Below are 24,894 nucleotides of genomic sequence, written 5' to 3'. Positions count from 1 at the left end.
TCATACTAATCTGATCAATCTAACTGCCAGTTTTCTGTGCTTTCTCTATCCTGCTAGATTTGCAATTATTCTGAAAATTTTCATCTTGAAATAACTCATTTCTAAATACCTTTTTCACTGTTAACATCTTGCAGCAACTCTGCAACAAAATATACACTCTGACAGTTCATCCTGCTACCAACATTAAATAAAACAAATCTTAAGATTTCTATATTTATGTCTTTATTTAGTGGTTTCATTAGTGACAAAGGCTAAACTTTCTTGGAAAAATGTATTTTATGTGATGCGGAAAAAACTGACTTGCTTTAACAAAATATGTTTACAAATCCTTTCACCTGGCATTTTCGTAGTTAGAAATTATGGAACGCTCTGTTAAAAGCAAGGGAGTTTTTATGTCCATTGCAGTTCTTTTGCAACATGAATATAATTATATCGTTATTAATTTCTTGAGATACGCGATTCCATATTATATTCCCTTTTAATCAAATTGTAAAAGTATGCTTGTTGACTCTGGTATCGCGTTAGTTAAAGACTTTGATGCTTAAAATGTTTAGGGAGAAATGGAATACTGCTGTGTATGTTTTCTTTAAAGTACCGAGACCAGCCATATACTGTATATTTAAGTTCCAAAATTAATATCGTTTATGGACTTCACACGCGTTGCAGTATGCACCTATTCTTTTTATGCTCAGGCACTAAGTAAAAGGAGATGCTTCATATTGCTTGACTAATTTTAAAAACTAAGTTAGAAATGCAGACGCTCCCTCGGTGCGCTGCTCTGGTGCGCTGGCTCTTACACAGTGCCTGTCTGCCGTAAGCGTTACAATATACATACCCAACACTGCTTGTACCCATCTGTCATGCAAATAAAACATCTTGACTTGAATTGAATTGAGGGGAGAGGGGGAGAATACTAAAGCCAATACTGGCGACGTGCTAATGCGTTGGTTTAACAGTCCGGGTGTGGCAGGCTTCCAATGTCAACTCGACTCGATTGGAAGACAATGGACATATTTTAGCCCTAAATGAATTAATAGCAAACATGGTTTACATAAAATACATTTTTCCAAGAAAGTTTATAATAATACGATCTATAGTTGAAATCTGAGCCTACTTTAAAAATAAAGGAAAAGCATTTTCAGAGAGCAATCACGCTGTGTTTATGTAGAAAAAGCGATTAGGTTTATGAGCAATCTAATTACCTATTCGCCTAAAACGCTATATAAAATAAAGTTTATTTAGAGATGAATGATCAGTGTCGCAGTTTAAATAATGGGAGTCAGGAAACTAACACACAGCGCCACCGGATTTAATAACGCAATAAAAACGCTATAAAATAATGTGACTAGGCACAGAAAAAGTTTACAGCACAGTACAATAATAAATGCTGACCATGACTTTAGAAGCATAAATTACCTTACACTCAATTTAAACACAAGCTGTCTTTCTGTATGAACCTCTAAGCTGGTTCATACAGAAAATGTAGAAATGCATTAGCCTGATTATGATTAAAAAACACATATAATTAAACACACGTTTGTGATTTAAATCAGAACACGATTTAAATCAATATAAATGTTTATATTGTAACGCATACTGTCCAGCCTCCATTTCTCTATAAAAATTTACTCTGTTGCACACACACACAATAAAAGCAGGAACCGCTGTCAGAAAGGAAGAAGGTGACTGTTCATTGTTATCAAAAATGACTTAGAATCGATCATGTTGCGATATTTTGAAATATAAAAGTCAATTGATTGTCCATAATATCGCTATTCTATTTTTTCGAAGAAATGTTTGTTAAAATAAAAGTCCAGCACCAGCTGGATTTGAACACACAACCTGTGCATTGGTAGTCACGCACCTAGACCAGTAGGCTACAGGGGAACTAACATGAACAGGCAGGCGAAACAGCCCTACACAGCCCTGTCGCAGCACACGACTATAATCATACCGTTATTAAATTCTTTAGATACGCGATTTCATATTATATTCCCTTTTAATCAAATTCTAAAAGTATGCTTGTTGACTCTGGTATCACGTTAGTTAAAGACTTCGAAGCTTAAAATGTTTAGGGAGAAATGGAATTACTGGTGTGTATTTTTTTCTTTAAAGTACCAAGACCAGCTATATACTGTATGTTTATGTTCCAAAATTAATATCGTTTATGACCTTCAGATGCGTTATGCTCCTCTTCTTTTTATGCTCAGCTACTAAAATTTCCCTTTAGTGGTAAAATTCCATATAAATATTCAAAACTAAGTGGATTGAAATGTGCACAGTCCAAAGACATTAAATGATTAAATCTTTTCACTACCAACCAATGCACCACGAGTGCCCCTGTCGGTCATTTTGGCCAGCCAATCACTTACCACAGTGCCCTGCGGGTTGGTTACTGTACCGTGGGTTTTTACCGCTCATTTTGAATGGCTGCATCTGTACCAGATTCACACTCACCTTTTTTCTATACATACATTGTCATTGATCTCTGCAGTACTAAACACATCATACTGAATTAAAGGTCCGGAAATATATGTTTCTTGTCTTCTTACACAGCTCGACAATAACAAAGCAGATTTACACTCACCTGTTTTTATACAAACGGGATGTTTACAGTGTTAATTACAGTCCAGATTCAGAGCGGAGTTTTACAAACCGATATTTTACACAGAAGATTGACACTGCTTTGCGTTGTGAATCTCTTTCTCTATTGGTTTTATTGAATGTGGCACTATTAGACAGGCAATGCACTGGGATGCTGTTCATGAGCCAATAGCATTTAAACACCCACACTGCTGCAACTAAGTGTGTTGGGTAGCGCACACACAAATCTTCATTTACTGAGCTCCTGTAGCCTTTTTTCAGTGTTGGCCAGTACTCAGGGAAGAGACATTTACAACCCATTCGACAAGGGTTAAACACACACAAGGGCAATAAAATGTATGACATTACATGGACAGATCTGTCCGTGAAGAAAAAAACTTGCCGCTGCCACCAAACAGATGTAAAATCTTGGGTTCAGTTTAGTGTTTTGGGCTTTCATATGAAGGTAAACAGAGCTTTCACTGGGCGATTATATCAATTTATTGGGAACTAAACATCTTACAAACTACAACTCCCATAAACACCCTTAGCCACTGTAGGAAAACCGTAGCCGTGGGACGCCAAATATGTAATGTTAGTGGCTCTCTGAAGGCACCAGTTCTGTAGGGTTTGGGCATTTACTGAGACAATTATTAATTGTAGCAGTAAATCACAAAGTTGATTCTTTTGATGGCTTTAGAATCCAACCATGCGACATAACTCAAACAATGCGCACACACAGGTACTAATACACAGTTCTGACCTGTTCACGAGGCCTGCTGCTGGTTACTCTCTGGCAACCTCCACTCTAGACTCTTAGAACAAAGGAAAGTTCTGGCACTCAGACACACTGGCCGTTCCGTGGTTGTCCGGGCTGAGTCTCAGGATGGTCAGGAGGCGCGCTGCGAGAATGTCCTGCCCTTGGGAGCCTTCTGCTCCTGGGCCGTCCTGCCCTGGAATTCTCCTTTGAATTCCCTTTAGAACAGTCCACAGAATCCTCTCCAGAATCTTACTGAATCTCTCTGAAACTCCCCTTCTGAATCTTGTTGAATCTGAATCTCCCAGGCTCTTTGTGTTGCCTGTTTTTACCTGGAGGAACTTCAGCTCATTGATTGGCTGAAAGTTCCATGGGCATCAGAGTCCCACGTGGGTTACTCTGCCCTACCAGTCCCTGATTGGTTGATCAAGGTGAGATATGAGTCACTTAGTCCTGACACTTAGTAATGCAGTCCAGATGTCCAACTGGCACTCCCTAGACAGATAGCCGCCAATGGATGACCATTGATCATGATAGCCAGGCTTAGCTAAGTGCATCCCCCTTTGGGAGCTGTCCTAGGACCTTAAATCACCCTGCACTAATGGTCTCTCTGTGGCTGCACCACAGAGATGAACAGAGAAATGGGGCCTCATTTGGGAAGCTCGGAACACTTAATTCTTTCTTATTAATAAGCCTCGCCGCTACACCACTTTCTGATGGCATCACAGTGCCTATTCCGCCTGGCTGATGACGTCAGCTGGACTCCCAGTTCAGGCACCTTTACAGTCACCGGCACGTGCAGGAGAGACTCTCACGGGATTTCATTTTTAATTCATTTCAGTTTATTTTCTCAAAATTCGAAAAAAAAAACAACACGAGAGGGTTTCCAGAGATATTTACAAGTCAGGAGTACAGCAGGCTGGTAGCGAGGAATATCTCCCTCTCTCGTATATGTTATTTTCCTGTTTTAATCTTTTACTGTAATATAACATGTTTAAACACGACACAACATCGACATCATCTAAAATTACTATTAGATTTTTGACATCACCTCACTACCCGCCCTTAAACCCATCTCCCAGTATGAGCAGTGGGACAGAGAGCTGGGAGAGAGTCAGCCTGTGTTCATGAGTCAGTGACTGGTTTAATCTCCACACTGACAGCAGGCAGCAGCTCAAGGTCTTTGTTACGATCCACAGTCCTGAAGACAGGATAGATCTTCTCTCCCTGAGTGAAGACCATGTCAGTGAAAGTATAGAGATGAGCTCTGGACTCCACTGTGTAAAAGGAGACATTCCTCTCCTCAATATCCACACACACCCCCAGCTTTCTGGGCTGCAGACTGTGGGGAAGATGAGTCACAAGGTCAGTGAGAGCAGATAAAACAGAGAGGTAAGAGCTCAGACACCAATAACCCTGCTGGGGAGAGAAGCTGAACCCCCCTTGCCTCTCTGCAGACTCTCTGGTCACTCCTATTGTCCACCAGTCGTTCACCTCCACCTCCCAGTAGTGTCTCCCTGAGGTGAAGGCCTCCCTGCTCACGACACAGGACCAGTGATCAAATCTGTGAGGATTGTCAGAGAGACTCTTCCCCTGTCCCTGTCTCACTCTCTTCCCATCGTCAGACAGGCTGAGAACACAGTGAGCTGTATCAGGGTCCAGAGTCACAGCAGCTGGGGAATAAAACAGCAAACATCACAATAGGCTCCTGCCGATTACATTCCAACTCAACTCCATTATACTGTGAAATGTCTTTATTTAGGAGTGCTGGGTCTTCAAAGGAGAAGTCTAAGATACCTCAATCGTATATATATATGGTACTACAAAATATCGATGGCAACTAAAGAGAAAAGTGTAGCAGCTGGAGGGGCCGTGGAAAGAGTACTGGAGATGTGCCTGTCTGTTAAAACGGTTAATTTCAAATCCCAGTTTAGCAGCTCGTTCATCTTCTCTAAGACCATTTTCCTGATGACGCAGAATAAAACAGTGCTGAATTCAAAGACTGTATAATGCCCGTTTTTACACAAAAACAATATAATTGCAAAACCAAAATCTTGCTAAAATATAAGAAAACCTTCACACTTACTTTGAAAATGTGAAGAAATATCCTAAGTATTCAATTTAAACCAGAAATAACACATCCAGAAACCCAGAGAGAAACAGAGACGCAGCATTCAAGATGGCATTCAGGTGGGAGGTCAAGTTTAGAGGCTGAGGAGTTGTTTTGAGTTTTTCATGACCTGAATGTTATTTTTTTGCTTTTTTTGACTACAGAAAAATAAGGACATTGTTGCAACAGTGAAGAGTATCTGTAAAAGGACCCTGCCGGACCAGGAGGGCATGATTTCGGCCATCAACACTGTTCACAGGCTCGGGAGAGCTAACATGTCTGGGCAAGTGCACCCTAGAATGATTATAATACAGTTCACCAAGAGGACGGTGAGGGATATGCTGTGGCGAGCGGCGAGGGGGAATGAGTATTTGAATGAGAACAAACTAAGATTTGCAGAGGACCTGTCTGCCGCGGACAGGAGCACCAGGAACAAGCTGTGGCCCCAGGTTGAAGCTGCCAGAAGAGAGGGGAGGAGAGCCTACTTTGTGGGAGCGAGGGCCTCTGTGGACAGGAAGGAGATTCGCTCCCAGTGACTGCTCAGGTAATGATTATGTTTGGTTTAATTTGTTATAGCAGTATATACTAATGTTTATTTAGTGTTAGTTTGGAATGTTGTAGTTATGTATTAAGGACTGTTATAGTTCTGGTTCTTGAAAAACTCAATAATTTAGACAATCTAAGAGTAAGTTATCTGCTTTTGTGTATGTATTTTTCATGAATGCCAGAGATACTCGAAGTGTTTTTTTTTGTTTTGTAAAAAAGTGAGTGCTGATTTTTATTTTATACAGGAAACGCATGCATGTTGAAATACTATTTAAATTCTATAAATAATTGAGAAATAATAAAGCAAGGGAAACATGATATATGTAAAAAATACAATTTGATCACATAATTTACTTCATTACCTCTGGTGGTTAAATGTTTTTTTCTGTTGTGTTTTTTTCTCTTGTACCTGTTTCTGATCCTCTGGTTGTAGTTGTATTTGTAAATTCTATTCGTTTTATAAAAAAAAAACTTTTGTGAAAAAAAAGAAACAGAGGCGCTCATACTGACTTCAGACTGTTCGCGCTCAGCTGTCTGCCTCTCTGATAGGAGACACCAGCTGTCAATCAGTGAGCTCTGACCACTGAGAGACGGGGGGCGGGGCTTATACATGTTCATTGTGAATGGGGGTTTTGATCAATTCAATTCAAGAGGCTTTATTCGCATGACCAATGAACACTGACTTAATACTCTCCTGATATTTAATACTTAAATACAAACACTTAATAAAAACTCTCCTTCTATTGTCTGCTGGTCAGTCCAGTGAAGATCAAAGAGATTCTTCTCAGTTCTTATGTTTTTACTCCTGGAGAATAGAAAGGCTGTAAAAAAGAGCCTATCCAGTATAAATAGTAGACATATATTGGGCATGGCCTGGAACAATAGGTATCTACATGTGCTATAATTTGAATAATCATTTTTGAAGAAATGAAATGTGTTTTTTTGGGGTGGCGGATATTTCTTCTTAGAGTGTGTACTGAGTAAGATATATATAAATCTGATGTTTCAGACTTGATGTCCAGATGGTCCCTTGAATTCAGACCCTGAACCAGGCCTGGACTTGCTATACTGTCCAAGATATTGCAAGATGTTCAGGCCACAAACACTCCAGGTGGAAATGACCTTTGAGGAGCTGGGGGTTAAAGAGGTTCAACATCCTGACTGTATCATGATTTTAAACACAAAAAGCAACAACATGAGCTGTTTAGCAATAACGTTTATCTGCCTGATAATGTTTATTATTCCCTCAGCCTGAACGTACTCTATATAGAAGCCCATCCTGCCTGTACTGTGTTTGTATGAACATCCTAATGACAGTCAGAGGAAAGAGGGAAACAGATGAAGAAAAGGTGATTTTATAAATATAAACTATCATATGTTTCTTCTTGCTGACCCATCAGCCTGGTTGACATGTGAAGAGAAGCAGCCATTTCTCAGACAAGAGAGAGGCCTACAGGCCCCAGAGGAGCCCCTGTACCAGAGTCCCACTGCTGCCTCTCACAAGAGGCTGTGTGTCTGTGAAACTTCAGGGGAAGAATACTGTCATTATACCATCCTTTTTTCCACAACCTTTAACAGTGTTTCTCCTTAGGATTTGAATAGCTTGTTATTATGAGACTGGCTCTGCTCCTGAATTCTCCTGATATTCCACAGTTTTTCCAGTCACTGGTTCTGCCACATTCAGTCTGTAGACCCTCATTCAGGAGTGAGCAGAGACCAGAGCACGTGGCCTTCAGGGAAAATGAGTTTTCTATACTGTCAGTCCTGGAGAGACTCATACTGGCCATTAGATTGAAACAGAGGACGGAGATAGAAATTCCCACCATGAAACTTTGATTGATCTTCACAGCCCACATGTAGGATGTTACAGAAACATGAGATTGAAATACATCTCCTTCTGTTTACAGACCATATCACACTAAAGAGACCTTCTGGACTCAAGACCTCAATAACCCCAGACACTAGGGCTTAAAACAGCATCTCTGTCATCAAGAAGAGACAGACCTACCTGCAGCACTGCACAACCACTGCCATTCTGAAACACAGAGATACAGACACTGTTAATCACAGTCACACACTGGGACACAGAGTTACAGACACTGTTAATCACAGACACACACTGGGACACAGAGATACAGACACTGTTAATCACAGACACACACTGGAGCACAGAGATACAGACACTGTTAATCACAGACACACACTGGGACACAAAGATACAGACACTGTTAATCACAGTCGTTCACTGGTAATAACACGTCAGTAAAGTCAGTACTGTCAGTCAGCAGAGTTTCACACAGTGTACATACGTGATTTAGGGATAGGAGCTCGCTTCACAGGATCTGCAGAGAGAGAGAGAGAGAGAGAGTAGATCTTTATTGTACTAAAGACTGTTATTGCTTCATACCTGTTATTATACCAGAGTTTATACTACAGTCTGCAGTCAATTCATTTCAGGATCCCCGGTCTCCACTGCAGTGTGGATCAGAGTCAGTGAGGGTGAGCAGCAGTGGCTGTAAGACTGGAGTCTCACTCAATAAGACTGAGCAGCACAAGGCAATAAGACACACAGACACATCACAGGACACCCTGGAGTCCGGTGCTTGAGCCATTCAGAAAGATAAGAAACACAGTCTGTCCACAGCAGTGAGCAGTGATTTCATAAAGAACCAGCAGTGATACTGAGAACTGATCAATGCTCAGTCATATGCTTCTCATTGTTGTGTGATCTCTCACAGCATGAGTGACCTTTACCAACAGTGGCCAGTAACATTGTCTGAGTGACCTGTTCCCACAGTAACCAGTATCACTGACTGAGTGACCTGTACCCACAGTGACCAGTATCACTGACTGAGATACAGAGATGTCCTGCTCACTGGACACACTGCTTGATCTCTGGACATCAGCTAGACAGTGAGAGGTGTCAATGATCCTGTCCAAGCTACTAGCCAGCAGACTGAGGACCATCCTGCCCCACATCATCAATAGCGACCAGACGTGTGGGGTGGAACAGCGATCCGTCAGCTGGAACCTCCAGCTCACGAAGCATAACAGAGGCATGTAGGATGAAGCTATTTAACTAGGTAGCCTGGTTGGGATTCTCCACGGAAAAGTGCACTGGACAGGACAGAGAGCTCTGTACAGGGGCTGAAGAAAGCTCAGAAAACCTGTTCCTTAGTGCTCCTGTTGAGAAATGGACAATCGCAGTTTCAGAGCCAGGACTGCAGCCAGTGGTAACACCCAGGAGGCTTGGAGGGGCTCTTATTGTGTGAACCAGCCTCACTGACCACTTGCGAAATGGAAAGTTTGATAATGAACAATCACTCTCTTAGAGACGATTTAAATTCTGTTGAAGTGTTGTTGTTATAATTGTATTTTTTGTAAGAAGTGTGCTGTACACATTGTTGTAATAAAGTGCATTTTCTTAAAAAATGACCCCCACTGGATTTTCTGTCTCTGTCCATCTGTGTGTTTCTTACATAGTGTGACTCTGATCCACACACAGTGACTGTCTGCAAGCTTGACTTTCTGAATTCAGACGTGTATCAGCAAGTATCAGAGTGTGAATCAGAGTGTGTGTCAGAGTGTGTATCAGTTTATGTATCACTGTTTCTGCTGTGTGTTTGAGCTCCAGGTATATTTCAGGGGGGAGCTGTTGTGAAAACAGACTCACAGTGTAAAAGCTCTGCTCTGGACCCGGGTTCTGGAGTCAGCAGACTATAGACTTCAGTAACTGGGGAGACACACAGAGAAATGTTTCATCAGGGCTGCAGTAACAGATTAACAGGAATAACAGAGCTATTCTGCTTCTCTTGGGCTGTAGATCCTATTGTAACAGGACTGTTCTACTGTACTGGGACTGTAGCTCCTATTGTAACAGGACTGATCTACTGGACTGAGACTGTGGCCCCTATTCTCACGATTATAGTCCCCTTTCCTTAAGGGTGCTCCAGCCCTTTCACTTTAGACTTAATTGTGTGCACCTGATCCCTTTTCCCAGCCCACCTTAAAAGCCAGGCGCTGACGCTCATCCTGGCTCTGCATCTGGTTTCCGCACCGTGCGAGTCTGGGACCTGGAAGGGCCTGGTCCCGTTAAGGTTTTAATCTTTGTTCCTGTTCCCTGTCCGCCGGTTCCGACCCGGTTTCTGGTTTTAATTCTTTGTTTGGATGGATCACCTGCCAATGGACTTATTCTTGTGTTTTGGATTGCCTCTATGGATTGTTTTTTGGATTGTTTGCCTCGGCCACACCTTCCCCGTGCACCAGCGCACTTTGGACACGCCCCCCTGTTTTCAGCCCCGTATCCCTGCATGACGTTTTCCTAGTGTTTCCTACTTCTCGGATTGTGTCGTCTGCATATGGTCCGGAAAGAACTGTTCGTTACACCTATGGTTCTACTATACAGGGACTGTCGCTCCTATTAAAACATTCCTGTTAAACTACATACAGCACAATATAACAATACAGTTACTGTCATAAAGATTTGTGAGACTAAAACTTTAAAGATATTTCACCTAGAATTTGAATCATTGACTAGTAAGCTGCTCTGATAAATACAATCACTGAACAGAAAATCCATTAACAATATAAGAGAAATTCATAGGATATCCAGAAAGACATCAGTGTGTTTCACCACCAACCTGTCATGGAAATCTTTATTGATTCCTTCTTGCAGATGTCCTCCAGTCGTTCTTTCAGTCCAGAGACAGCTCTCCTCACTGCCTCAGGAGAGAAATGTGGATGGACAGGGATGCTGGGTGAGTGTCCATCTCCAGGAGGGACACAGACAGACTGGAAATTCTGAAGAGAAGAGAAGAGAAAGAGGAGTTTCCAGTCAAACACAACACACAATCCTTGGGAGAAGCCAGGAGCAGCTCTGTGTGAGAGACACCCATCTGTACTGCAGAATCACAGAGCAGTGATGTTACCTGGAGGAAATGGATGTGATCCTCTGTGTGTGAGAGCTGGTTCAGCTCAGCATCTCTCCTCTTCAGTTCAGTGATCTCTTTCTCCAGTCGCTCTAGAAGTCCTTCAGCCTGACTCACAGCAGCCCTCTCTTGAGCTCTGATCAGCTCTGTAACCTCAGAGCGTGTTCTTTCAATGGAGCGGATCAGCTCAGTAAAGATCCTGTCAGTGTCCTGTACCGCTGTGTGTGCAGAGCTCTGAGGGAGGAGACACACAGTAGATTATTACACAGGAAAACTCTCAAACTACATTATGCTGTATGTTGTGTTTCCAAAGGGTACTGTCCAGTGTTCAGCTTTGGAAATGTGTGTCAGTGTGTCCACTTCTCTGGTCAATACCCACTCCGAGTGACTCCACAGCCTGTGTCAGCTCCTGAAGCTCCTTCTCTCTCTTCTGGAGTCTCTGCTGGGTTTGTGTCTGTGTCGCCCCTAGCTGATTCTGTGGAGAAACAGAGACATTCTGGGCATTTCTGCTGTAAGAGAATCACATCACAGAGACGCCCCTTAGAGTCACTCAGGACAATTGACACTCTGTATCCCTGATGTCTTATCCACACGAGCTGTGTTTCCTGGTCCTGTCTGACACACTCCTGTTTCGTGTCTAATCTACACCGGCAGCATATGCAGCGCAGCAGACCACGAGTCTCCACCTCCTGCTCGACTTTTACTCCTCGCACCTGGGTCTGCACATCTGTATGTGAAGTGAAAACACAGAAGTTATATCTGAAACACAATCTAGAGACTTCGCTTTTCATTCTTACAGCTCAATACTGTGTCCTGACTGCTCTCTGCTCCTCACAACAAGGGATTTCAGCAGTGCTGATGAGCCCAGTGGCTGCAAGTTTCAGGATGGCCCCGGGGCCAAAAGGTATACCTTGTCCCGTGTTGAAGATATAAAGTCCAGCTTTAAATTGTTTCTGCCAAAGGCTATTGAAAGGACAGCCCTAGATGTGACAAACCTGGAGGGGAGACTTGTGCATAGCGATAGCTGGAGGGAGGTGGACTGAATAGACTCTCAAGCATACGTGGGTCTGTTGATTCTGTCTGGCGTATACAGATCAAGGAATGAGGCCACCACCAGCTTTTGGCATGCCGAGTCTGGTTCGGCCATATTTCAGGCTAATGTGTCAATCCTTTCATATTCTCTCAAGAGCCATTTGCTTTGACAAGCGGGACACAAGACCTGCCCGACGTCAACAAGACGAATTCGCTGCACTGGAGATGTCTGGGACAAGCGCCTGCCACTCATCTACAGTCTCGGCCCGGAAGTCACTGTGGATGAGCACCTGGTCCCCCTGAGAGGTCGCTGTTGTCATGACCACCAGTCATCAGAGATCGATCCACAAACCACAGACCAGTTCCAGCAGCAGACTAATCACAACAAGCACCACCGCCGCTGCATGTGTTAAACCATCACCACCCACTGTACCGTTCTGCACTCAGCTCTATTTAAACCCTCTAAACTGGCTATTCACTGCGCGCTATTGACTTCTCTCCTAGCGAGCTCCTACCTCGCTCCTTTTCTGGAAACCTCTCTTGTACGACTACTTTCAGCTTTTTGAACTTACCTTTGCTCTTGACCATGAACTCGCCTGTCGATTCAGATTGGACACCTGTGTTGTTTCTGCCTCTACTCTCTCTCGTCATCATAGGATTCTACTAATTCATCACTTGAACTTGTTACAACTGTCCTTCCCAACAATACATGCCGAGTAAACCAGGCAAATATGGCATAAAGATCTGGGCTACCTCCCCAGCAGCTGCCCCCGACGGAAGAACAGACAGCTCTGTGTCCCAAGGGATGTAAAAACCAGCATCGTATACCACAAAAACAAGCCATCATTACCACCCGCTGCACTCATGTGCGTGAACACACACACACACAAACACACACAAATGGGACTGTTCATTTTATCTGAAAGGCTAGTTGAATTTGTGATGTTTGCAAAATAAAGTGTCATTTGAACACAATTTTTTACTCACTCTTTTCTTTGTAAATAAAATCATAAGCTCAGTTTTGACTGGAAACATAACAGAAGTGTAGCGGCGAGGCTTAATAATAAGGCAGAATTAAGTGTTTCTGAGCTTCCCAAATGAGGCCCCATTTCTCTGTTCATCTCTGTGGTGCAGCCACAGAGAAACCATTCATGCAAGATGTTTTCTTTTGATAAGGACAGCTCCCAAAGGGGGATGCACTTAGCTAAGCCTGGCTATCATGATCAATGGTTATCCATTGGCGCCTATCTGTCTAGGGAGTGCGAGTTGGACATCTGGACTGCATTACTAAGTGTCAGGACTAAGTGACTCATATCTCACCTTGATCAACCAATCAGGGACTGGTAGGGCCGAGTAACCCACGCGGGACTCTGATGCCCATGGAACTTTCAGCCAATCAATGAGCTGAAGTTCCTCCAGGTAAAAACAGGCAACACAGAGAGCCTGGGAGATTCAGATTCAGATTCAGATTCAGATTCAGATTCAACAATTCTAAAGGGAATTCAAAGGAGAATCCCAAGGGCAGGACATTCTTGCAGCGCGCCTCCTGACCATCCTGAGACTCAGCCCGGACAACCACGGAACGGCCAGTGTGTCCGAGTGCCAGAACTTTCCTTTGTTCTAAGAGTCTAGAGTTGAGGTTGCCAGAGAGTAACCAGCAGCAGGCCTCGTGAACAGGTCGGAACTGTGGACAGCTGAATTACTATTCAGAACTAGCTCTTCATCAGGAACGAACCGGTCCTCTTCCTGACTTGCTGGGACCCACAGTCATCTTTTCTCCTGTGCACAAACTTTGCTAGTTAAAGCCAACGGTGAGCATCAGCAGCGCACCGTCGCAAGCCGCACAGCACAGCCTGGCACGGAGCCAGAGAGCGCGGATTGGACAGCAACAGCCTGCAACTGTTTCTTTGTGCCCGCAGGAGCTCTGAATCCCCAAAGATTGGATGAGTATTCAACTTCAATGCATTACAGCTCGAGAATTCAATTGTTATCCCAACCAGTTGATATCAATTTAATTCCTAAGAGTTATGTACTTGTTTGAGTATCTAATGTAGAAGTTGTAACAAAGTTCACTTTACGAAACGGTCTTAATGAATGATATACTGAACGTATGTCCTCTTGATATGTGTAACACTTTGTAACTGATTGAATATATACCTTTTGTATTCTGATAACCCTCTCGCTAAGATCTGTTGTTTATATGCATATTCTATGTATTAATAAATGTATCCTCGTGTATTAGTACCTGTGTGTGCGCGTTGTTTGAGTTATGTCGCATGGTTGGATTCTAAAGCCATCAAAAGAATCAACTTTGTGATTTACTGCTACAATTAATAATTGTCACAGTAAATGCCCAAACCCTACAGAACTGGTGCCTTCAGAGAGCCACTATGATTACATATTTGGCGTCCCTGAACCGGTTTTCTCTACAGAAGTAAATATGTGGCAACTTGCAAAATTTGAAATGGTTTCAAAACTAGTATCTTGGCTAAATACATACCAGTCTTTGATAATCACTTAACATGTTTGGAGGAGGAGGAGATAATGAACAACAGACAGAAGAACAGGAGACAGTTCAGAGACACAACAGTGTGGATCACAGCTGAGTACATGAGCAGGACTCACCAGTGGAGAGACATAGCATTACAGAAACAGTAAATACAGTCCAGAGATCAGTTAGAGCCCGAGATATCCTAAATATCAATTTTACATCTTGTACTAGAAAATAAATACAGACTGAAAGTCCTCACCTGTTTCTCAGTCCTTACTGCTGCAGCTGAGACAGTATCATGGTCTCTGTGTTCATCCATTACACAAGCATAACAAACACACTTCTGGTCAGTACGGCAATAGAACTCCAGCAGTTTGTGATGAGTGGAGCAGATCTTCTCCCGTGGTTGCCCTGTGGCATCAGCCAGCTTGTGTCTCTTCAATGGAACAGCTTCATAGTGAGGCTGGAGGTGAGTCTGACAGTAAGAGGCCAGACACACCAGACAGGATTTCACAGCTCCCCTCTTTCTCCCAGTGCAGACATTACACAGTAAATCTCCAGGGCCAGCAGGACTGCGAGCAGGAGGAGGACCACTGAGTTCTTTCTCCTTCAGTTTCTCCACCACTTCAGCCAGGATGGTGTTTCTGTGAAGATCAGGTCTTGGGGTGAAGGCCTGTCTACACTGGGGGCACCTGTAGATCCCAGTCTGATATTCCTGATCCCAGCAGTTATTAATACAGCCCATACAGTAACTGTGTCCACAGAGCAGAGTCACTGGATCCTTCAGCAAATCCAGACACACTGAGCAACTGAACTGGTCCTGAGAAACTGAAATATTGCCTTCTGCCATTTTTCTGACAAGTAAAAACTGCACAGAGAGGAGCAGTAGAGACGGAGCTGCAGTGAGGCTGTTTCAAGTGAAACGAAACTGATCTCCGAGTTTCACTTCCTGGATCTGCACAGAGCTGCGGGGCTGTGAGTGCTAGGGGGTATCGTTGTTAGGGGTGTGATTAAGATTATTAGGGGGAGTGGTTTAGAAACAGCTGTGATTTCTTTGGTGGTTGTTGTTTAAAAGAAGGAGGTGGTGTTGTAGGGGAGGTGACTTTTGGTGTCATTTTGGACTCAGGCTGACAGAGAGAAGTTTTTTTATGATTTTTTAAGATGTCAGTAGCTGCTCATGTACAGAGATTAATGTGAAGTCAATCTAGTGGTTTGTGTTCCCAATAATTAAAACAATAAAATACTAACTCACTCACACAGCATGAGAAGATCAGACCCTGATGGGGACAGACAAGAGGAGGCCAGCTGGCCCATCCAGCTGTTTTAACAAACCCCTGATCTCTGTGTGAGATTGACAACATCCTGTGTGTCTGATTATTATTAGAAGCTAATTAATCTAACTATCCCATCTCATGTTACTCTAAAATTGTAATTGTAATTGTTGTGGAACCTTTTTCACACTCCCACCACTGTTTGTGTAAAGTAGTAATCCTGTGCTGTGATGGAAACCCACTTTCTTGTCAACACCTCTGAGAAGTTAATCAGTCTGGATACAGTAAGTCCCTCCTGAATCTCCTACAGCTGAGATTCACTGGTGTTCAGTGTGACATTTTCAGAGCTTGTCTGGTCACAACCAACTGGAATCTCAAGGCTGAACTTCTGGAGGAAAGCCAGGATTTTGTCCTTAAGTCTTTTACAACAAAGGCATCCAAAAACACAAGCAAGCTCCCTCTTTTAAGAAGAAAAATACAATAAAATTGAATCTTTAATACAAACACCAAACTGCAGGATTACTCACTTTGTCCTTTTTAAGAGTCCAAGACAAGCCATCACGAAAACCAGACTTTCAAATCTCAGACAAAAGACCCCTGACTCCAGATGCAGGCACTTAAAACGTGCAGTATTTCTTCCTAATACAGTAAAGGTCGTGTGGTGTATTGCGGTATGCATTTAGCTGGCCAAAGATGATCAATAAGTGGCACTTGTGCTGCATTAGATGTTAGTGAAACGATTTTGTCATTTAATCTGTATCTCTACTGTGCATATGGAATATTAATGTGGAATTTACAACTTAAGGGAAATTTTGGTGGATGAAAATAAAAAGTATAACATAATATATACCTAATGTAATGCAAATTTCAGCAACAAGTAATCATGAAACAATTTAACTTTACATTTTTATTATAAAAATCAATTTCACACATACTGTACTGTAGTGGCTCTTAAGCCATACAGTCTCATATGTAATATATAGACAGCATGGTGGACTGTGACGACATAGACAACATGGTGGACTGTGTCACTGACTACGACACAGACAGCATGGTGGACTGTGTCACTGACTACATTAACTTCTGCGTAGACAACACCATCCCCACCAAAGACGTACACTGCTTTTCCAATACCAAACCCTGGATCACCAGCAACCTGAAGGCTCTTCTGAATGACAAGAAGAGAGCCTTTAGGAGGGGGCGTCAAGGAAAAGGTCAAGCGTGTACAGAGGGAACTAAAGCAGAAGTTAAGAGAGAGCAAGGATGCCTACAGGAGGAAGGTAGAGGACAAGCTGCAAAGGAACAGGGTGAGAGACATATGGAGCAGCATGAGAGAGATCACTGGCTTCAAACAGGCTGGGGGTGCAATGGAGGGGAACCTGGAGATGGCCAACAAGCCCTCTGTGGCTCAACACCCATCCCCCCACAGCCACACGCTCCCTAACCCTTCACAGCTGCGACTGCCCAACACCTCCTCCATCCCCCCACAATCATGGCTGCCTACAGCTACGACCCCCAACAGCTACTCACCCCCCAATCCCCCACAGCTGCCATTCCCCAACACCTCCACCATTAACACCTGCAGCACTGACAGTGCTATGAGCACCATCCCCCAGGCCAGGCTGACCATCACAGCTGACCAGGTAAAGAAGGAGCTGAAGAGGCTGCACCAGGGTAAGGCCACAGGACCAGACAAAGTCTGTCCCAGAGTTCTGAGGGCCTGTGCTGATCAGCTCAGCGGAGTGCTCCAGCGACTGTTCAACCTGAGCCTGCACTTGGAGAGAGTCCCTGTGCTCTGGAAGACATCATGCCTGGTCCCGGTACCAAAGAAAGGGCGCCCCTCTGTTCTCAATGACTACAGACCAGTTGCACTGATTTGTCTCATGAAGACACTGGAGGTCTTATCCCACCTGAGACCCCTGGTTAGCTCATCACTGGACACCCTACAGTTCGCCTACCAGCCCAGTGTTGGTGTGGAGGATGCGATCATCTACATGCTGCAAAGGGCCTACTCACACATGGACAGGGCTGGCAACACTGTAAAGATCATGTTTTTTTACTTCTCCAGTGCCTTCAATACCATCCAGCCCTTACTTCTAAGGAGGAAGCTGGAGGAGATGCAAGTTGATGCCTCCATGACCTCGTGGATCACTGACTACCTGACAGGCAGACCACATTCTGTGAGACTTCAGAACTGTGTGTCTGAACAGGTAGTGAGTAACACAGGGGCTCCTCAGGGGACGGTTCTTTCTCCATTCCTCTTCACCCTCTATACTTCAGACTTTAAGTACAACTCAAAGTCATGCCACCTGCAGAAGTTCTCAGATGACTTTGCAATTGTGGGATGTATCAAGGGTGGGCAAGAGGAGGAGTACAGAGGACGGGTCAGCAGCTTTGTGGAGTGGTGTGGGGAGAACCAGTTGGAACTGAATGTAACAAAGACAAAGGAACTGGTGGTAGATTTCAGGAGGAAAAGGGTCAAACCTACTCCTGTCTACATCCATGGGAGTGGCATGGAGATGGTGGACTCGTACAAGTACCTGGGAGTGCACATCGATGATAGACTGGAATGGTCTAAGAACATCGAGGCCATCTACAAGAAGGGTCAGAGCCGACTTTACTTCTTGAGGAGGCTCAGGTCCTTCAATGTATGTAGTAAGATGCTACATATGTTCTATCAGTCGGTGGTAGCGAGCACCATTTTCTATGCAGTGGTATGCTGGGGCCCTGGGATTAGAGCAGTGGATTCTAAAAGGGTGAACAAGCTCATCAGGAGAGCAAGCTCTGTCATTGGGTCTGACCTGGACCCCCTTGGAGGTAGTGGCCGAGAGGAGAATGGTGTCCAAACTAGAGGCCATCATAGACAAAGTCTCCCATCCCCTCTATGACAGGCTTGTAGAAATGAAGAGCACGTTCAGCAATAGAATGATTCATCCCCGGTGCGACAGGGAGCGCTACATGAGGTCATTCTTGCCTTCTGCCATAAGACTGTACAACTCACCCACTGTGTGTCTGGACAGAGGCAACATTAACAGTCACCTGTTTCTGGACTGAACACATCTACTGCTACATCTGTTCTTTTTCTTTTCCCTGTTTACAACCGTTTTTTGTGCAATATATGCCAGGGACCCGTGCAATACATTTATATTTATATTTATATCTATATTTATATTCATATGTGTTTTACGATTTTTCTGCTTCCTGTTCTGTTCTAGTTTGTTCTTTGTGTGTCCGGACTGTGAGTAACTCTTTTAGTGCACCCCTCACTGTACTGATTGTATTGTATTATTATTATTGTATCATTCGTTACACTGTGGCTGTGTTGTCTGTGTAAAGCTGCTGTTGCACTGCAATTTCCCTCACGGGATCAATAAAGTATCTATCTATATATATACCTCCTGTTCATGCAGTAGATGTTAGAAGTAGCTAAATATAAAAAATACAAATTATACACAGTATTATACCATCTTCATAAATATTTTATGCATCAAAGTCTTTTACTCTGTAACTTGCGGTGTTTATTTTGGAAAAGTGTTGATGTGCTTGTTCTAACTGTATAAAATATATATACTTTACAAAAAGGTATATTTTTTTATTATTTTTGAAGGATACATAATAAAAATACTTGCTGTTATTGTTGTAAAAAAAGGTGCAATGCTGATTTAATACCACACTATAGGGAATATTATTCCACAGAGGCGGAGCGGTGGCTCTGTGTCTCAGGATCTGTGCCTGTGGCTGGAATGTTGCCGGTTCAAATTCTGTGGCTGGCAGAGAAATCCTACTTTGATGGGCCCCTGAGCAAGGCCCTTAACCCCAACTGCTCCAGGGGCGCTGTATAAATGGCTGACCCTGTGCTCTGACCCCCAGCTTCTCTCCCTGTCTGTGTGTCTCATGGAGAGCAAGCTGGGGTCTGTGAAAAGACAAATTCCTAATGCAAGAAATTGTATATGGCCAGTAAAGTGATCCTATCTTACCTTATTAGTTTGAAATGAGGTCCTGTTGTGGTTTTGTTCAGCTGAGCAGTTTGAGATGTTTGCGAGCTGTGTGCAGTTCTCTGGTTCAGGTGCTGGAGAGGTTTACGGGGAGAACGTGACCGGAGTAGGAGAGGATGTGGAGTAGTACAGGTGGCTGTTCAATAATAAACTACAAAAATATATACTGTATATATATGTCTCCATCCAGTTCCCATCCATACCTGCAGAGTGTTTAACCTCCATCGCACGAACCCTAAAGTTACATTAGTTTGAAATTTCCCCTTTAAAAAATTGGAAGATAAAAATATAATTTATGGATATTTTGGAAAAAAATTGTATTTTTTTATTGTCCTTAGAGTGGTAATGGACATAAAAAAGCTGATAGACAGTAATGTAGAACCTTACACACTAGTGGCAGTTTAGCATAGCAGTTAAGACTACTAGTCTTCCTTCTGGGCAAAGTAGTTCAGATCCTGGTCAGAGTGATCCTTTTGGCTGTAATTTTTACATTGTCTATATTTTGTATTAATTCAAATTTCAGCAATGAGAAATCAGCAATTAACTTTGGTTATGAAAAATATTTCACTGTATTTCACTACTGTACTGTAGTGGCTTTAAAACCATACAGTATCATGCTGTATTACAGTTATATACTGTATATATAATTTACATACAATCACACTGCCATTCATTGCCGTGTGCACTAATGTTTCGGTATATCTGTGTATCTGACTTCAGGGGATTGGCGTGTGGAACAGCTGGAGATGAGACCCAGCTGGGGTTTTGATTATACTATGTATGAGTCCCTGAGGCAAACCATCCAAGTTTTGAAATTATAAAAAAATAAACCTTTGTTGAGTTTGCACGAGAGAAAAAAGGTATATTTTGAGAAATCATGTACCGCTTGCAAATTAGCTGATTTTGAAGTTAATTTTGCTTAAAGAGTTTAAAATCTGTCTGACTGTACTGTAGCTTTCATTTTCATAGCTTTCACGCAGATTCTAAGCTGATCACGATGAATGAAAATCACCCTCTTTTCGTGCATAATAAGTTGTTTATCTAAACCTGTTTTCTATAGTCATACAATGTTTTAGGCAGGGACACGTTATTGTTTCTTATTTTTTATTTTCTTTAAAGTACAATAGAATGTTAACTTTTTATGTTTTTGAGAGACTTTATAATGCTTTTACAGATGTATAAAAAATGTAGCATAATGCGTGCTGTGGTGATAAAAGTTATTGAGCACAGAACATCTTTCCTCCTTTCAAAAGAATTTCATAAATAGTTTATTCTTATTTGAGGAAAAACAGAAAATACAGAAAGAGTTTCTCAGATTTAAGAGAGGTTGAACCCAACGAGTTTGTGTTATTCTGCTTTATATGTTCAGGTGTTTCGCAAACATACACTATCTTTTGAATAGTAATCGTCTCATTATAAACTCGCTTACAGGTGGATCTGCTTCATTCAAACTGAGGTTTCTAAAAATGCAACCAGGTACTAGATGTTTAAATAACAGTTGTGAAAAGTTTCTCAAATTGTCTCAAAACTTTAAAATGTCTGTAGTTTAAAGTCTCTGTGTTATTTGGTCAGAAAGTGATTGACATCTGATACATTGTGTCTCATAAATAGACGTTTCAATAAGAAAGTGAAGGTTATGAAAACTGGAGAAAGAAAATGACCCTGAACAAAATACAAGAAGTTCAAATTATTATTTGTAATCAATAAATTAATATTGTTTATAATGATCAAATATATTATTATACAATAGTTCATTTTCAGTGGTCATATTAATACCACTTTGTTATTCTCTATTATAATTATAATATATACAATTTCATTTTATGACTTGTTGTAAAGGATTGTGTTAAATTACCCCACTGGGGTTAATACTGTATTTGAATTTAATTGAATTTAACCAGTTGAACTGGTTTTAGCTCCCACTATTAACAGTATTCACACTTGCTCATTCATGTTTATAATAATATCATTTAACATTGAACACACATATTTAAAAGTAATAAAAAGTCAATACAGGTTACTATTTAATTTTTTTATTTTTTTAAAAAAGGAGTCATTCGTTAAAAGAAAACTTCTTCTGCCCTGTGTGGGAATAAACACAGACCTTCAGGGTCTGAGAGACATGAACCAATCCCACTGTACCAACACACCACTCAGAAACATACCTGAAATGGACAGATCAAAATGTTTCCAAAGTATTCACGAGTGAATGTGTCAGATTGATTTCCAAAGAAAGTGGACTACTGTAATTCTACCAGATATATAAATATATGATATTGAAGGAAAGGGTTAAGAGCACACTGTAGCTCTTAGCTATCTGGGAAAAGAAACTGCCTGAGGAGTAACAGGAGCAATAGTTAAGGCTATGTGGCACTGAAATTGCGCCAGACTTAAAAATAATGTTCAAGGACTAGTAGCGAGTGGATACTTGGAGTTGTAAATAAGCTGTCTTTGTCCTGCGATATCTTTGCTTTGCACTTATCTGCACAAATACAGATCCAGCCATTCAAAATGTGCAGAGTACGCTGCGTTAAGACGTGCTGGGCGTGGCGCATCATACCGCATGTGAATTGTATTATGATAATAGTATCCGGATGCACCTTGTGAAGCAGCCCGGTCGAGCTTATAAAGCTTAACCTCTCATGTACAGCATTCCAACCGTCATGAGAAACACACAGCACTCCTGCGCCCGCGCGTCAGCAGCACTGGTCAGCGGCTCTCCTCGTCCCTGCCTGACCACTACTCCTCCCGTCCTGCCCCTCGCCGTGCACCCCAGCTGCAGCGCCAGGCGGTCGCGCTACAATATTGCAGGTTGTTCAAGCCGGCTGACCAGCGCGGTGACTTCACCGCCCTTCCCTGTGAATAGCAGGGACCGCAGCCTGCAGGCAGGACGGGAGATCTTCCTTTAGTTCAACTGGCTGAGTCCCTGTTGAGTGACGCCAGTGACCCGGGTTCGAATCCCCGAAGGTGGGGGGCTTACCTGAGGCGGCAGCAGTGAGGGCGAATCCCCACGTGAACCTGAGAGCACTACAAAATTAATATGGAATTGTATAACTAAGCAGCTAAAGTATCACAAGTGGACGTTTTGGAAACATTTTCACATTCGTTTCTTTTTTTAAAAAAACTTCTGTCCTCCTTGTAGTGGTAATGAGCACTGTAATGTAGCAAGCTGCACCCAGGCGGTTCAAAGCGCGATCAGAGCCGAATGCATAAAAATAATCCACTATTATAGCTTATTGTAAACATGATGTGTCTCTTTCAAGTTTACACCTGAATTGAGAAAATCTATATTTTGTCTTACTCCAAATGTCATCAGCCAACAATTAAACTTGGAATAATAATAAAAAAACTACTATATAGTAAACCACCAGGGATTGAACCCAGTCTTTCAGCGTCAACAGGGAACCAGCTGCCTGGGGTGAAGGAGACCTCAGTCAAAGTACCTGATTTGGTCTGGGAGGTTGTTTCTGGAAAAATTTGATTCCGGCGACTGTACTGAATTCCGGCGAATTATACGTGATGGTTTTGTGTTTCAGGATTTCTTCACGGAAATCTTTAAGATAAATGAGGGGGGAAGGGTTATTATTTACAATTGCTAGTAATCGGAGAACAGCTTGTTAACATGATGTGCAAATTATTTTTTTAAAATAAAATAAATAAGATACAATGAGGTGCCCTGCCTAACGTAAACATTGCATGACTTTAAAAGCTGTAAAAAAATGGTTTAGATAGTTAAAAACCACTTTTTATGCGTTACAAATGTGTGATTTTTCTTCCTCGTGATCAGTTTAGAATGTCTGTGTACACTGTAAGATTTTTACTTTTTAATTAAATGTTTAAAATACTAGAAATTTCATAAACGAAACACTTTCATACAGAAAAAAAATCACATTCTCCTCTCTTCCTGTTGTGTCGGACAGATCGGCTGGACTGTTTTTCCCCAATCAGAGGCTGTGAGAATAGAGTCCCGCCCACTGCGCTCCGTCAGAGGGGGGCGGCACCGAGAGCGAGAGGAGGAGCAGCACAACACGAGCTTTCTGTAGCGTGGAGTGTAAACGGCACCAATCGCTTCTGCGTTTATCACCTAGTTCTTAAAATTAAACAACGTATCGTAAATTATCTTTGTCTTCTAAGTCCCTTAATTAAGCATAGCTTTCTCATCATTTAGATTTCTTTTTCATACTATCGTTAAACAAAGGAGGAGTGTATTGTAGTTCCTAATGGCATCACACGTGGAAAGATTATAGATTTTAATCATTTTTAATTTTATTAATTTTAGCGAAGTACCATCTATACAAATGCCACAAAACTATTCTCGATTTCTGAATGTTATGTCACACTTAGTTAATGATTTTAAATACATCTAAATAAGAAAGTCAGGTGTGAATATAAACTATTAGTAATCAATAATGTTAAAATTAGCACTAATAAATTGTCGCACTTTTCCTGCATCTTGTAAAAATATTAATTTCCAAACCATTGTTCAAAGGTATGTTAAATCAGACTATGAGACAATATGTAAAATGTGAAATTAATGTGAAATTAACAAAAAATTAGGGTATGATATAATTTAAAATATTTTCTAACAATCAACAATTAATAATAGTCTTACCTGTTTAGAAAAATTAAATGTATTATCTAAGGAATAGGATGGCACAGTGGTTTGCATGCTTTCTGTATGTTTTTTCATAAATACAACAGGAGCACCAGATGTCTCCGTGGCTCCATGGAAATCATTGAACTAGAAAGATATCCATCCATTTCTAATGGTGATGCAGTGGTTAGCATTGCTGAGGCCCTAGGTTCAATTCCTGAGGTATTGTATGTCTGGAGTTTGCATGTTCTCTCTGGGTTCATGTGGGTTTTCTCCAGGTAATCTAATTTCCTCTTGCAGTCCAAAGCATACTGTTAGGTTCATTGGCTTATGTGAATACTGACACTTGTGTGAGTGTGTGTTTGTGTATGTTTGTATGCCCTGTGATGGACTGACACTATGTCAAGGGCGTATTCTGCCTTGCATCTGCTTCTTGCTGGGATAGACTCCAGCTACTCTGTAAAAAGATTAGAAAATGCATGGAATTAAAGGCACTGTGTACCTACTGCATACACAGTGTTAGAAACCCACTTTGAGATGCATGTGAGCTGAGGATAAATTATTTTATAGTGCTGGTTTAAGGAAAC

The 24,894-nt window shown here is 42.1% G+C and overlaps 1 protein-coding gene across 1 annotated transcript; it reads right to left on the bottom strand.

Annotated features, from left to right (window-relative positions):
- Positions 1–4,159: 4,159 nt before the first annotated feature.
- LOC148665974 (E3 ubiquitin-protein ligase TRIM39-like) lies at positions 4,160–15,393 on the bottom strand. Its single transcript, XM_088631655.1, has 8 exons — positions 14,707–15,393; positions 11,304–11,399; positions 10,925–11,158; positions 10,637–10,796; positions 9,670–9,729; positions 8,306–8,338; positions 8,005–8,031; positions 4,160–5,013 (listed from the first exon to the last, which is right to left on the bottom strand). The coding sequence occupies exons 1-8, from the start codon at positions 15,295–15,297 to the stop codon at positions 4,466–4,468; spliced, it is 1,749 nt and encodes a 582-aa protein (XP_088487781.1). The 5' UTR covers positions 15,298–15,393; the 3' UTR covers positions 4,160–4,465.
- Positions 15,394–24,894: the final 9,501 nt, after the last annotated feature.

The sequence above is a fragment of the Lepisosteus platostomus genome, chromosome 5, assembly GCF_059453375.1.
Source record: "Lepisosteus platostomus isolate fLepPlt1 chromosome 5, fLepPlt1.hap1, whole genome shotgun sequence".
Lineage (NCBI taxonomy): Eukaryota > Metazoa > Chordata > Actinopteri > Semionotiformes > Lepisosteidae > Lepisosteus > Lepisosteus platostomus.
Note: the sequence above shows the minus strand (reverse complement) of the source record. Positions and strands in the feature narration are given on the sequence as shown.